The following is a 14,709-nucleotide window of genomic DNA, read 5'->3' as shown; positions in this document are numbered from 1 at the left end:
CTGTTTTTTCTACATTAATTTCAAGAATGAGGCAAAGGCAGCCGGCCAGTAACTTTTGCAGAACAGGTGAGAGTGAGGTTCTCCTAAAGTGCTCCCAACTGTCGGGTAGGACTAGGGTGGGGGAGGGGTCAGGCCGATCACACAGGGCTGTGTCTTTGAGCTGTGCTGACACTTTGGGCAACAGGCCCTGTACCTCCTCCAATGCCTCCCAGGACTCTCCCCGCCTAGGATCTCTGGAGTGGGAGTCAGAAAGGCCTTTGGAAAGACTTATAGGACAACTCTGCTTTTCAGAGTACCACAAAAGGAAATCAAAGCCCAGGGAGTTGCCGCGGACTTACGCAGGGCCATGTACAACTGAAGGCCACGAGCAGAAGGGTGCAGGGCGACCCAGTGAGATGTAGAGGAAACAGCCTGGTAGTGAAAAAGGAACTGAATGAAAGGGAAAATAAGGACATAATAGTGCTTTGAACCAGAGCTTTATAAATACTTGTGGCTTTAACCTGCCCAGGAGGTAGATAAGCATGTTGCCTTTAGTTTGTCCTCAAATTCAACCTCTCACAAGAGGTTAAGGAACACACCCAAGGTTGGAATTGACACTCAGACCTCCCGACTTCCTGGCTTTGGAGCTGGGAGTTCGGCCTCCACCTCCCTTGTCTATCAGGAAAAACATCTGGGTTATAATGCTTGAGGATGGGATATCAAGGGGAAGTGGTGGAAGTTGGGTTCTTCAAGAAACTTTGAGCAAGACTGCCTAAAACCCAGCCAGGAGGCCCCTCCCATGGCCTGAGTCACAAGGCTCAAACATTTCTTCACTTCTCCTATCCTGGACACTTCCCTTGTATGACCTTCAGGAAAAGCTATTTGTCTGAGATGTTGGATGAGGAGAGAGGTAAGACTTCAAAATGCGTGAACGCAGACAGGTAAGAGGGCCTTTCCCTTACACAATCATCTCTGCCTCATCGAATGTGGCTCCCCAGCCACACTGGTGAATGCCTACTTAAAGCGAAGAGAGACAAACAGGCAGGACCACAAGAAGAACAAGCAAAGGGAAGTCATCTTTAAAGGCCAAAAGGTTATATAAAACATAATAAAATACAACTGTTTCCTTTAAAATTTTTAATGGCCAGGAAATGGTATAGAATATCTGCCAAGTCACATAAATTAACTTTTTTGTTAAGTTTGTGATCCCGGAAAGAACACTCTATCGGTCGATGCAAACTGCATGGGAATTTCACCAGTGGTTGTCTGGGCATGTGACTGAGTGTGGGCCATGGAGCCATCTTTACATGGTCCAGAAAAAAACACGGCTGCCATGTTTGGCAGGCTTCAGCTCCCCTTCAGTCTCAGGGTTGGGCTCTGGTCTTGCTCTTGAGTGATAGGGATTCTCCGGTAAAGGTCGATCTGTTTTCACTTTGGTGACCTGTGAAGGGCAAAGAGGACAGAAGCAAGGCTGAGGTCAGGTGGAACAGTCTGAGACCAAGAACATACTTCCCAGCATTTCCTCTCTGGTCCTGCTGTCCCAACTAACCCTCTTTTTTCAAGCTCCAGCAAACCGTATTTAGACTCATTTGACCTTTGAACGAGCATTTAAGAAAGCCTTCTCTGGGGCGTTCCATGTGGTAGAAGTTTCAGAAACAGTAGGGAACAAGACACACATTGTCCTCGAGGGAGCCAGACAAGAAAATCAACTAAGACTTCTTAAACAAATTATCACAACTAAATGCTGGCACTTAGGACTCAGGACTTAGAGCAAGGACTGTGCACATGTAACCCATTCTGAAGGCTGGGGGCTGGATGATTTCAGAGGGGGTAACCTTTAGCGTCATCTTAAAGGATGCCCATGAGCCAGGCAGAAAGATTAGCAGGAGAAAGACATTCTAGGTAACCAGTATGTGTGTACACAGAGAGGCATATCTTTAGAATGGCAAAGCAAAAGCTGCATGAACAGTGGTGGGCAAAGAGGCACCTACGCCAAGCGCCCACTGCAAACGACACTGAGCCCCTTATTCCATTTCATTCTCAAACTCCCATGAGATCATCTCACAGAGGTTCCCTGTGGCCACCTGCCTACCAGTGGGAAAACTAGTCCTCAAAGCCAGACCCGCCTACTCCAAAGCTTGTGCTTTTAAATAACATTTTAAATAACATACTACACTGGTTGACAAGGGCCTGACAGTGAAGGGTACCAGATGATGTGCTAAGTGTTTGAACTTGACCCCCGTGGTAACAGGTGCATGGAAGCAGGGAAGCAGTTCAAGCACATGTGCAGGCCGGAAGGTACGGAAGCTAGATCAGAGAGGGGCAGGACCAGAACTGGGAGAGCCAAGCCAAAAGGCCTGGCAGCTCGCTGGACCACTACACGATGGTAACAGGAGAGAGACGGAAGGTGGTCACATCCACATCAGCCCTGATGGTCACAAAATCTCCATCAGAAACCCACCGGCAATTGTTCTCACTTTAAAGATGAGGAAACACACAGAGAAATGGAAAGACACGGCCACAGTTATTAACAATGTTGTTCTGTAGTGGTCTGATCTTCAAGCCACTCCCTATGATATGACTGAGGAGTCTTCCCATCTGCACAAATTCAAAAACCATTTACTGCGAATGGAGCTTTCAGGAACACAATAGCACAATTATTACTATAACCACACTGTGAAACATTATCTGTAGTTCACAGGTGAGGACCAGGGAGGCTAACCTGCCCGTGATCAAGATACACGCTCCATGTCAGAGTTGGAGCAGGGACCCAAGCCTTCTGTCTACAGGTCCAGAGTAGCTGTTTGCTTGTTTTTTAGAACAGTGTTCTCTTCTCTCCACCACAGAGATCACTTATGGTTCCTTACTGCTTGACAGAATTCCTCCAAATGCCTCCACCTGGCATGTGAAGCTCCTTTCAGGAATGCAAGATATGTATGAGATAAATCTAGAAACATGTTTCTTAAATTTAAAGTAATGAACAGACCCCTTAAAAGGACAGATTATTGTGGCAAGAACAAGGAAACAACTTCCTCATCTGTATCATATGGAAAGAGAAAAGGAGCAGAAGCATGTGGTCAAACTAACTGCTAGGTATAAAAGCTTGGGCAGCCTACCCAACGCTCAATTTCCCATCTCTCAATGGGGCGACTGGCTGACAGTGCTATTAGGATACTACACAGTCAGGTGCCTGATGCTTTGCAGGTGCTCCGTAAGTTACTGTCAATGTTAGCCTTCCCAGGATGGTGGAATTATGGGGGAGAGAGAGCAACTGGTTAGGAAGGTTGGAAACTTCAAACGACATTGACCTCGAAGCTGAGGGCAGAAGAGTGAGTAGAAACTGGCCAGCGGCAGAGAGGGGAGAAAGGCAAGCCGGTGGAAGCAGAATGCAGAAGTGCATACAGCTGAAAAGTTAGGCTTTATCCAGCTGGTCATGACGTTTCTTAAAATAAGATTACTGGATTCTGATTTTAAGTATGACTAAAACTGATAATCCTCTTAAAGAAAAAAACTTTTGAAAACAAGACAGTATTTTATAGGTTTTTAAAAACATTAACACAAATGTTCAGGAATCAATATGCTTTCTTAACAGCATGATTTGTTAGTTCTCCTTTGATTAGAGACAGAAATGAGAAAAGGTTGTTTTCATTGGTAAATGTGTAAGTCCCACCATCTTCCAACAGAGTTATCCACAATTTAAAGTGATTTGTGCAGGGCAGCAAAAGAAGGTATCTGAAGATAATCAATCTGGACAAAAGCAAACCAAAGTTGCTAAACCACTCATCTACTTATGACACCAAGCTTAAGACCCAACTACCCACAGATACTGTACATAAAGGGAAGGGAACAAGGGCGAACTGTGGACGTATGCACCAGGCGTTAGGCTGTAAGTTCACAAAAGCTCTCAAGCTTAATCCTCACAGAAAACTAGGGATGAATACTGGTCCTATTTCAGAGATGTGGTAGGACAGGAAACAGTCAGCAATTTGCTCCGTAGTACTATCTTCCTCCTTTCAAACCTGAGTTTTCCCTGACGTCCTGCCACCTATCTGTCCCAGAGGTAATAGAGGACGATGAGGCTCAAGAAGCAGGAGTAGGTCAGGGGCACCTGGGTGGTGCAGTGGGTTAAGTGTCTGACTCTTGATTTCGGCTCAGGTCATGATCTCAGCGTCATGAGATCAAACCCTGTGTGAGAATCGTGAGATTCTCTTCTCCCTCTGCTCCACACCCCACCCCCTCTCTCAGAAACAAAATAAAACAAAACAAAAAAACAAAACAGCAGCAGCAGGGTAAGTCAGATCACACAGGCTCTTGTAAACTAGAATACTGCAAGCAAGGGCAAGCCCCCAAAAAGTTTTAAAAAGAAAAGTGATATTTATTTTCTATACAGATCATGTGAAGATGTAATGATAGCCTAAATTCTTCAATTTCAGGTGATACAAGGTCTTCTAAAATCTGAACAGGACCACCCTCCCCTCCCCGATAGTCGCAGAGCCTAAGTTAAGAACTCCTGTTCCAGATGTGGGGACAGTGAGAGGACTCAAAAAAATCATCCAGGAAATGCTTACCTATAGGAACTGATGATTTTTTATAAAGGGAGAAGGGGACATGAAGAAAAAAGACACCGAGGTTGCTGATGTTTCAAGAGATGGTGGTGTCATGAATGAGATAGGAAATACAGAACAGAGTAGGAAAACGTGCTTTTTAAACTACAGGGATACCCTTAAAAATCTCAGGTACTGATAAATCTGGCCTGTGGAATCCGGCAGGAGGAGACTTTTCACCTTGGACAGCTCTCCCAGGTCAGGCCGCACCCATCCCAGCTTGCCCAGCACACACTCGTCAAACTTGGCCTGCTGTTTGCGGCAGCGACGAAACAGCTGCAGGCCGGAGTAGTCGATGCAGGTCCAATAGTCTGTAAAAGGCTCTGCACAGTGAAGCTTTATCTGCCTGGAAAAGAGGGCTAGGTTAGGGATAGCTCCTTGCAAAATAATGATAAACAGAAAAGCAGGGAAAAAGTAAGCACCGACCTCAAAAGCACCGCCTTGCTTTCTGAAAGGTAGGAGAGCGGATGCTCTTACCTCACTTACAGACAATCTGGAGATCCTCAGATTGAGAACCAATAAGTAGAAAAAGATTTCTGAGGAAGAAGACCTCATTTATTTATGGAGGAAAACTAAATGAGTTGAAATGTGAAGACTGTGGTCTGAGGCACATATATTTTACACAGAACACTCCTCACTTAGGGTCTACGTGTTCTTTCCTTTAGATCCAATTCTAAAGATGATCAGTTTAGCAAACTTGGAAGAGGCAGCATAATCTGAGACAGGCACGCTGACAGAAGGCAGCGGTGACAGACAATGGCAAAGGAAAGACAGAACTGTAAAAGACAATACACAAACCAACAAGCGGAAGATCCTGAGGTCATCGGTGCAGAGGCAAACCACCTTACGCTCCTCACAGTTCAGAGCCCTCGCTCTAGTAATGCACTGAACAGAAACAGATTAATCTGTCATTTACATTTGGTGGTCTCTGTTAAGAAGCAAGGCAGCATGCAATTCATTTAGTGACCACCAAAAATGATTGAAGAAAAGGTAACTTTTGTGTATAAGAGAGAAGCTTCAATTATTTTGCAAAACTCCCTTCTCTTACCATTCAGCCTTGCTGGAATCCAATAAATGCCAATTCAAAGAAGAATAAAATACCATTATTTTAAGTAAAAGCCTTACATGAAGCACTGGAAGAAATGCACAGCACTCTCCTTCCCCTAATGGAATCATGACTAGAAAGTGCTAGCTTGCCGTACTCTAAGCATCTAGCTATACTCAACACGGGACTCTTACTTCACACAGCTCAGGAAGAACCTCAGAGATGGGATGGAGGAAATACACAGTGAAAAAGCTGCTTTCCATTCTTACTGGGTTTCCCTCCTAGGAAGCAACCAATATACCCAGCTTCTTACATACCTTTCCAGGAATTCTAGTGTAACCTGGGGGTGGCGGGGTATGCACAGGAAAGAAGGAAGACCAGCAAAGCCATATGGAGCTCTTCTGAACGGCCCCAAGCCTCACTGAACAGGATGCCCACAGTACACAAAACCGCACCCCCCTCCATTGAGAATCAGGCTGGTAGCAGGCTACTGTTTCCAATGCCAGTTTTTTAATTCCTCCAGCACGGGACAGCGGAAGAGCCGCTAGCACTACTGGAGTATCAGTCTCTTCTGGACCCTACTACCCTGGTACCCACACCCAACTATTACCTCCTAATGCCTACAAAGAGCGACTTCAGCATGGAGGCAGCAACCTCTCATGGAGGCAGGTGGGCACCTCTGGAGCTTGTGAAATCCAAACCCTGTCCACTTAAAAGTACTACCTCTAGGCCAAAGCGGAAATTGTTTTCCAGAGTTCTCTTAGAAAACTTTAAAAAGTAAACACGTAAACTAGATAGCAATCAAACCAATGCAGATTCAAGCAAGAATAAAATATCATTTTGCACCTATCAAATACTTAAATAATACACAATGCCAGTAAGGTAGAAAAAGATACAGTGCTGAAGGCAGCATAAAGTGACCCAACTTTTAAGAAAATGACAACTATAGTCTAAGAGCCATAAATAATATTCGAAGCCTTTTTATAGCATAATCTCACTACTGAGAAATTTATGCCACAGAATTAATTAAAAAGAGAAAAAGAGCTACACAAAAGTAATCACTGAAGATTTATCTAAAATAATCAAAAACCGGGGGAAAAATGATGTTTAATAACAGGAATTGGTCAGGCAAATTAGGTTTGGTTTACCTGCCGGTGGAATATTATATAGCCATTAAAAATGATGGTCATAAAGACAATCCAGCAAGGGCAAAGAATGCTCCCAATAGTTTCAGGGAAAAATGAATTTTAAGTCATATACTACTTGACTCTAACCACAAAAATATCTTTGCATATGGACAAAGACAGCAGAACCAAGAAAGAAAGAAAGTAGCTATTATGTGAAGGAAATTTGATTTTTCCCTCTCCCGTCATTATAGTGGACATCTGTGGGTTTTGCCTAGCCAGCAGTCAGTCCCCATTCTTCTGTAATATCCTTCTAACTTCCCTTTGGGGAACAATCCCTCCCTATCTCTCAGCAGAGTGGTTTCGCTGAATCTAAGTCTACTCCCCACTTTAGGCCTGACCGAGCACAGCATTTTATCTCCTGAAACACCCCTGATTCAAAGATATGCTTATGAAATCAAGCAGCCAGGCCAATGCGACTCGGTCCCGGGGCCCTGCTCAAATGGACAACTGGCACGGCTGGTCTACGTGCACCAGGCAAGCAGCACAGCAGTGTGGAGTGGCCGGCGGCCACTTCTGCCGCAGCAAGCAAAGAGTCTCTCTGAAAATGAACCTGACAGAGAAAAACAGAACTAAGAGACTGGGGGAGGAGAAGCGAGGCAAAAAGATACGAAGTAGTTATGAAATTATGCAAGCCCTTTGATTCCAGCCCTGCCCAATCCCAGTCCTATTCCTGGGCTTTACAGCTACACAAGCCAATTCACTTCAAGTAGAGTTTCGGTCCATTTTAAGACAGTCTGTCAAAACATTTCTCTACAATTACAATCTGGATTTTTTTTACTTACAGTATCAAGCATAATGGCCTACTTAATACCTTGACTCTGTACCCACTTTTCACTCCACAGTAACTGAGTGTTCTGTAGTAACAGCAATCTAGTGAGTTCCTGTTAGCAAGCAGTGAGCTGAGTTGTTATTACGTACTTCTACAAATTTTTCCTAAGAATCCTATATAAGATAACATAGTATTCTATAATTTGGAAATTAACATTCACAGATATTAAAGAACACACCAAATAATAAAAACAAATAACAAAAATAACTGCATCACTTACTGTAGGCTTTTTGGGTCTATCACATTTCAAGGTCTTGCATTTTCTACCAAAACTCTTCCTTCACTTAATGTTCACCGGGATACAGACACCTACATGTTTCAGCCCCGCAGCACTGATATGAAAGACTGTTACCTGAAGAAGTCCAGAGCACACTTGTTGACGAGCTTGCCTTCCTCTAAACACCGCCGGGGGTCTTTTTCTTCCCAGCGGCAGAGCATGAACTCCTTGTTGGGCTTGTCACACTGAACTCCATAGTGATGGGCGGCAGCTTTGAGCACCGAAGAACTGACTTTCACCTGGAGAAAGGACAGCGGGAGACAGACCACAGATCTGTGACCAGGTAGCACTTCCTCATCTTCACCTCCTGCCACTCAAAACAGAGGAAATACAGGTAGCACTGGTCTACCTCCACCACGAAAATTAAAGCAGGGGCTCCCATAACAATCTCTTGTGATCTCCGCTGCTTTACAAATCGCAAGGTTCTTTCACATGCATGATGTTCTATATACCTTCCTAGTCATCTCTTTAGGTTGACATTACTCTCCCCATTTACGACATAAGGAAACGGCAGCCCTAAGAGAACCCTTAGCTCTCTGAAAGCGGAGCTCTGAAGGATGATGGAGGGCCCTAACTCTGGGGAGCCAGAGTTAGGGCCCTAAAGTGACAGAACAGATAAATTTCCCAGAAGACTACAGAATCACAAAGGACAAGTCTGGAAAGGATCAGTAAGAGGGCACCTAGTCCGGAAAGCTATTACTAATAATAAAGTACTAAAATTTTTGAATTTTTTACAATTACAGACTATATCCAAGGTAGCCTACCCCGTAACTATGTCAATCTCTCACTTGCCTCCCAGGACACTTTCCTGAGAAAGCATAGTTATAGCTCACTCACAGGGGACTGCACACAGACCTGGGTCCCTCTCACTGCACCCGCAGCAAGGGTCTGCTGGCCAACTTTGTGCACCGCCTTTTCCTGGGCCCCACCACAATATCTTCATTACTAGAACTTAGAACGTTTGCTGTGTGGGAGGACCACCCTCCTCATCATTCCTCCCTTTCAAAGTCGCTTCCGTTATTCTTTCAGAAGAACCCCGTTGTCTGATAATTTGCATTGGAACTGCACAAAGTTTAGTCATATATTATATCAGAGCGAACAAGCATGTTTTCAGTATCGGGTCTCTGTTCAAATTTTATCTCCTCAGAGGATCTTTTTCTACTGACCTCATAAAAGCTATCATCAGTGGTCACCCTGTGCGTGACCACTAGAATATAAGCTCCAAGAGGGTAGGGATTTTTTTCAACAGAGAATTGAGACTAAAGATGTCAATTCTCCCTAAATGGAACTATAATTAAATGTCATGTTTACCATGGCTCACCAAGCACCCAAAATAGTGCCTAGCACAAGTAGCTGGTGAGTGCTCATTGCGTGCCAGGGACGGGGATCCAACACTCACAGAAGAGACAAGACTACATGAATTATGCCTTCTCACCAAAATAAAGTATGTCCCTTCTCTTTTTCAGGTCATTCTTATGCTCTTTGGTTAAAATCAGAGCTTCAGTCATATAGGAACCTTGCACATTTCTTGTTTAATTTCAGAGTATTTTAACATTTTTCATACACTTAATAGGATATTTTTTTCTATTAGACTTTCAAATTCGTTACTGCTTGTTTGTACACTGTTACCTCCTCTCTAGCCAGATCTTTCTGAACTCAGCTCTGATACAAAACTAATGACAATTAAGAGGAAAAACTTCCATTTATAAGTAAAAACTACCGCCCTTCCTCTCTGATATTTGAATCTCTTTTTTTCCTCCTTTTTCCCTATCTTATTGCTTTGACTAAACAGATGAACAGCGATGGCAATAGGCACTCTTGCCTTTTTCTAGACTTTAAAGCACAGTTTGGTTCAACATCTGTCACTGTTGTCTGGGATACAGTTCTTCAGATATTCCTCAGAAAGGAAGTTTCCTTCTTATCTGAACTGGCTTTGTTTTACTGTCCTTTCTGGAAAGACTGAAAATTTCAGGGTTGTTTTTTTTTTTCATTAATCTGTAAGTATAGAGCACTAACAGATTTTCTAAAACTCTCCCATTATAGATAGAATAAAATCTAGTCTGCCATAGTGTATTACACTGTAAGATATTACTTGATTTGATTTGTAAATATTTACTAAGGATTCTTATGTAAGAATAATGTTATAATTATTTTTATGCTAAAAATTTTATAAATTTGATTTATCTTTTAAATAGTTATTTGTTTTAGAGAGAGAGAGAGAGAGTGCACATGGAGGGGAGAGGCAGGGAGAGTCTCAAGCAGACTCCCTACTGACTGCGGAGCCCCACAGGGCTCTACCTCACAACCCTGAGATCATGACCTGAGCTGAAACTGAATCAGATGCTTAACTGAATGTAACACCCAGGTGCCCCTATAATTTTATTTTTTATGAATTTCACATAGCTTAGGTTAAGTTATTAATACAATAAATGGCAACAAAAGATGAAGAGTAATTCATCTACACACTATAGGAAGAGGAAACAAAGTTAGGACGATGTCTACTAATACTACACTTGCTATAATTATCAAAGCAAAGACAAACTTATGATAAAAGTAAAGTCTGCATGACGACTCTAATAAATTCATTTAAAAATCTCTAAGATTTTGTATTACAGTTTTTTATAGTAAGAGCCTATTTAGGTTAATTGAGGGGAATACTCTTGTTTGCTGTATTACCTGTAAAGAGCTGAGAGAATAAAAATCAAGACAGGGGCCTATAGGTGGCCTAGTCGATTAGGCACCCAACTCTTGATCTTGGCTCAGGTCATGATCTCAGGACTGTGGGATCGAACCCCATGTCAGGCTCTGCACCAGACGTGGAGCCTGCTTGGCATTCTCTCTTCCTCTCCATCTGCCCCTCCTCTGTGCATACATGCACTCATGCTCCCTCTCTTAAAAAAAAAAAAAAAGAAAAATCGGGGCACCTGGGTGGCTCAGGTCATGATCTCAGGGCTCTGGGATCGAGCCCCACATCAGGCTCTCTGCTCATTAGGGAGACTGCTTCCCCCCCCCCCCGCCCCCGCCGACCTCTCTGCCTACTTGTGGTCTCTCTCTGTGTCAAATAAATAAATAAAATTTAAAAAAAAATAATCAAGATTCAAATTTTTTAAAACTTAATATATTTTAAAAATTAAGTCAGTTATATTTACTTCCTTGACAAACGCCTTAAAGACTTTTCAAATGCCTTCACAGCTATCGTGCCCAAAAAAGTTACTGCATTCTTTGCCTGACTTTCCTACTAATGTAGAGGTCTTTTCCAAAATCCAGGCACACCCATGTTGTTGAGCATATAAAATACGCTCTGTCACAGGAAAATAAAACACAATAACCACTCACCGAATCTCTTTACTGGGGAAAGAGATGTGCTCAAGATGACACAGCAGGTCAGTGGCAACTGCAGAACTGGAATTCACAGACCGTGACCTTCAGTCAGTCCTTTCTGTCTTACATTACCTTCACTGTGAGGGCAAAGGACTTTGGATGCCACCATCTCCCCTCACCTGCTTCTTCACGAAGACTGATGAGTTCCAACAGAAACAACATCTTTTCACAGCTGCTTACTGTGAATACCCTCTCAAATTCATTCAGCTCCCTTTGTCTCAAAGAACACAGAGATCCAGCATCTTCCTCATTTACCCTCATGACAGCCCCCCCATACAGCAGGTCTATACAGTCTGCAGGTGTGGAAAGGGAGGCAGAAAAAGTCTTACAATCTACAACCAATCTTCCAGTCCGGCTCTCTTCCTTAAACCATGTCTGCACCTCTTTCTGCAGTCTTTATCATGCTGTGCCTTCCATTTTACTTAATTTGTGGAAAACTGGGAATAACTGTCCTTATTTGACAGGACTATTGAGGATTTCAATGAGTTAACACATATAAAAATATTAAGAACAGTGCCTAGCATATCATAAATATTAGCTATTATTTCTGCTCAAAACTGTCCATGTGTACAAGGAGTTTCCAGCCTAAACTTCTGAATGCTTCTTCCACAGGGATGTGTTGTAGCTCCAAAGAAAACGAGGTCCAAAATGTGTTTAATTTGTCTATCAAATCTGCTCCCTCTGGCTTCCTCAGCCCCACTGTCAGGTCACAAATCTGACAGACTCCTCAACCTTTCCTGCCTATGATACCTAAGTCACTGCTGCGTCTGATCACTTCCAGGTAAATCTGTTCTTTCGTTCTGTGAGCAGTCCCCAATTATGCTGAGGTCATTCATAGCCTCCTCATTATTTCAACAGCCACTAAAACTAATCTTGCTTTTCTTTTCCTCTCTTCAATCCATTCTTCACAGAGCTGCCAGAGGGATCTTCCTAAAAGACAATTCTTATCATACTCCATTAAAACACATTAGCAACAAAGCCCTGGAAGGATTCAGGCTTAACAGCAGAACAAAGCCTAAACTTTTCACGGGGCATTTAAAGCCTCTGGATCCAGCCTTCTCACCCAAGATGCTTCCAAAAAGGGACTTGCTGCTATCTCAGAACACTGAACTCTTGGTCCCCAGAACTCACCAGTGGACCCCTGCATTTTCCCATCTCCTTACCTTCGGTCAGATTTAACCATCGCTTAAAGCCCATTTCTCCATCTCGGCCTATAAATGCTATTCTTCAAATACCATTTAGCCAAGTCTCACATTATGCCCGAGAAGTGCTTTCCCTCTTCCCTTTACAGCCTCAGAGAAGTATAGAGCTAGCTGGAATCACTTCATCTTACAAATAAAATAACTATGTCTGCAAATACTCCAAGTGACTAATCAAGGTAACCGAGCAGTCAGGCCTGGGAATTTAGATCCAACTTTAAATCCTGCTCTCTTCTCTTAAACTACGTCTGCTCCTCTTCCATCACTTAATCACTTTGTCTTATATTTTAGTTATTTATGTAATTATCTGTATTTCAATTCACCTGTATAAACACTAACGGCAAATTTATTCCAGATACAGAATATTTGCAGAAGCAGAACCTCGGGTGTTTGCTGAATCAAATTAAAGTTCCCATGAAAAATCCAGCAGTCTCAGGCTAACCCAGCTTCACTGTGGGACAAGAAACCAAAGACTGAATACTGGAGGCCACCACTTAATAAATGTCACTTTACTTTAAAATCCCTGAACATAGCAAAAAGCCCTTCATCTGCGAAAAACAACAGTTGTCATTCTCACAGGCACCTAAGATTAAGTGAAGTCATGAAAGTAAAACCCTTAACTTCTGGGAAATAACTTCTGGCACATCATTTTTAGTGTTGCCCTCCTTCTCCTTGTATGCAGCCTAGTCTTTCTACTATCCAGGCCTGCCATGACACTCTTCTGCCTTAAAACCTTCCACCTCTCCCCACCACCCTCACTTATAAAATAAGTCTGGCCTTGTAGAAGCTGCTTCCCAGTCCTACCAGTCTGAGGTACCTATCTCCAGGCTTAGCAACAACTGAGTTTCTCACAACCCTAGAATCGCATCAAAGAGCACTTGTCTCCCAGACACAACACATCCTGCTAAGCCTTCTCACTCCCTTCAGCTTTTGCCCGTAATACAAGAGTTTAAAAGCATGGGTGTTAAACTCAGACCTGGATTCACAGTCCAGCTCCACCACGTACTAAACTACATGACCTTGGGCGAATGACTTCTACTCCCAAGGCCTGTTTTCTCACCTTTCACACGAAGAGACCAAGAATACCCTAGATCACAGCGCTGCTGGCAGAATGTGATGTATTCATGGATGTAAAGTAATTAAGGGGCATCCTGCCTGACATCTAGACAAGGCGTGGCTGTATTTGCAATAATCTGTATATACTGTCTTGTCTTCACTTCACAGCACAAATTCCACTGTACTGCAACTGCCTCTTTATGTCTGTCTCCCCGTTAGATTACAAGCTCTGTGAGGGCAGGGACCATAGCTCTTATTCTGGTGTGTATGTATACGGCAATTATTCAATGATATCCTCCTCAATAAATGAGTGCCTTAAGTGTCCTATTCCCAAACACCCTCCCAGAGCTGTGAGCAACTCCACTCTCCAGTATTATCTCCTCTTGCTGCTTCCTCTTCCTAGTTCCACTCCAACACGGTAAGGATGAGGCCACCTGGAAGCGAATGTCTCTCTCGCTCAGCTGCGAGCACCTGGGGTTGCATACTCCCTTCGCGGAAAGGGTTAAGTATTCCGTGCCATTAAAGTAAGTAAAGTGGCCCTGGCTGGTGCTTAAGAAAAAGTACCACTATTATTCACGTAAATGACAAGCAGATCGTTGGGGGTCAGGGTGGGCTTGGAGAGGAAAGCGCTACAGAGCCACTGCATGGTGGGCTTGGGGTGAGGCGATTCCCGGAGGTGAGGAGGGGGCGTCCGGGAAGCGACCTGTGTTTGTGTTGGGGGGCACTGCATGGGGGAAGCCGGGGCCCACAGTCCAGTGAGACGAAGCAGGGTTGGGCCCAGGCCCGAAAAGCTGCAGCCCTATGCCCCGCTTGCCTGGCTTCCGAACGAGCCTCACCTCCTGCACTTTCAGATCCTCCAGAGTAGGCAGCTCCACTATCCCCGGCATGATGGCGGCAGCCCCAAACCCGAGGAGGCGCCAGCAGCCGCGTCGCCCCCGTCTCCTTGAATTCCCCTTTCGACCGCCAAGGGCCACCTCACGCCTGCGCCTGCGCAGCCGGCCACGCAGGCGCACTGCTCTGCCCAACCGCGAGCCACAGAGCGTGCGCAGTGTCTGGAAGGTCGGCAGGCGCTGGGGGCGGGGCTTTGCTTAGGCCCCGCCCTTCGTGGTTGTCATGGTGAGACGGGACGCACTGAGACTCTGGGATCCCAAG

The 14,709-nt window shown here is 44.1% G+C and overlaps 1 protein-coding gene across 1 annotated transcript; it reads right to left on the bottom strand.

Moving 5' to 3' along the window:
* Positions 1-1,101: 1,101 nt before the first annotated feature.
* Positions 1,102-14,561, bottom strand: NDUFA8 (NADH:ubiquinone oxidoreductase subunit A8). Its single transcript, XM_044264980.1, has 4 exons — positions 14,394-14,561; positions 7,997-8,160; positions 4,764-4,929; positions 1,102-1,420 (listed from the first exon to the last, which is right to left on the bottom strand). Exons 1-4 carry the CDS (start codon positions 14,442-14,444, stop codon positions 1,283-1,285), a joined length of 519 nt encoding a protein of 172 aa, XP_044120915.1. The 5' UTR covers positions 14,445-14,561; the 3' UTR covers positions 1,102-1,282.
* Positions 14,562-14,709: the final 148 nt, after the last annotated feature.

Source organism: Neovison vison, chromosome 9 (assembly GCF_020171115.1).
Source record: "Neovison vison isolate M4711 chromosome 9, ASM_NN_V1, whole genome shotgun sequence".
Taxonomy (NCBI): Eukaryota; Metazoa; Chordata; class Mammalia; order Carnivora; family Mustelidae; genus Neogale; species Neogale vison.
The sequence above is the reverse complement of the archived record's forward strand: the minus strand, read 5'-3'. Positions and strand labels throughout refer to the sequence as shown.

Coding starts and splice junctions, on each gene's coding strand:
- NDUFA8 (XM_044264980.1), bottom strand. CDS start 14,444: ATGCCGGGGATAGTGGAGCTGCCTACTCTGGAGGATCTGAAAGTGCAG. Junction 8,161..14,393: donor AGGATCTGAAAGTGCAGGAG/GTGAGGCTCGTT, acceptor TCCTTTCTCCAG/GTGAAAGTCAGTTCTTCGGT. Junction 4,930..7,996: donor TGTGCTCTGGACTTCTTCAG/GTAACAGTCTTT, acceptor CCTCTTTTCCAG/GCAGATAAAGCTTCACTGTG.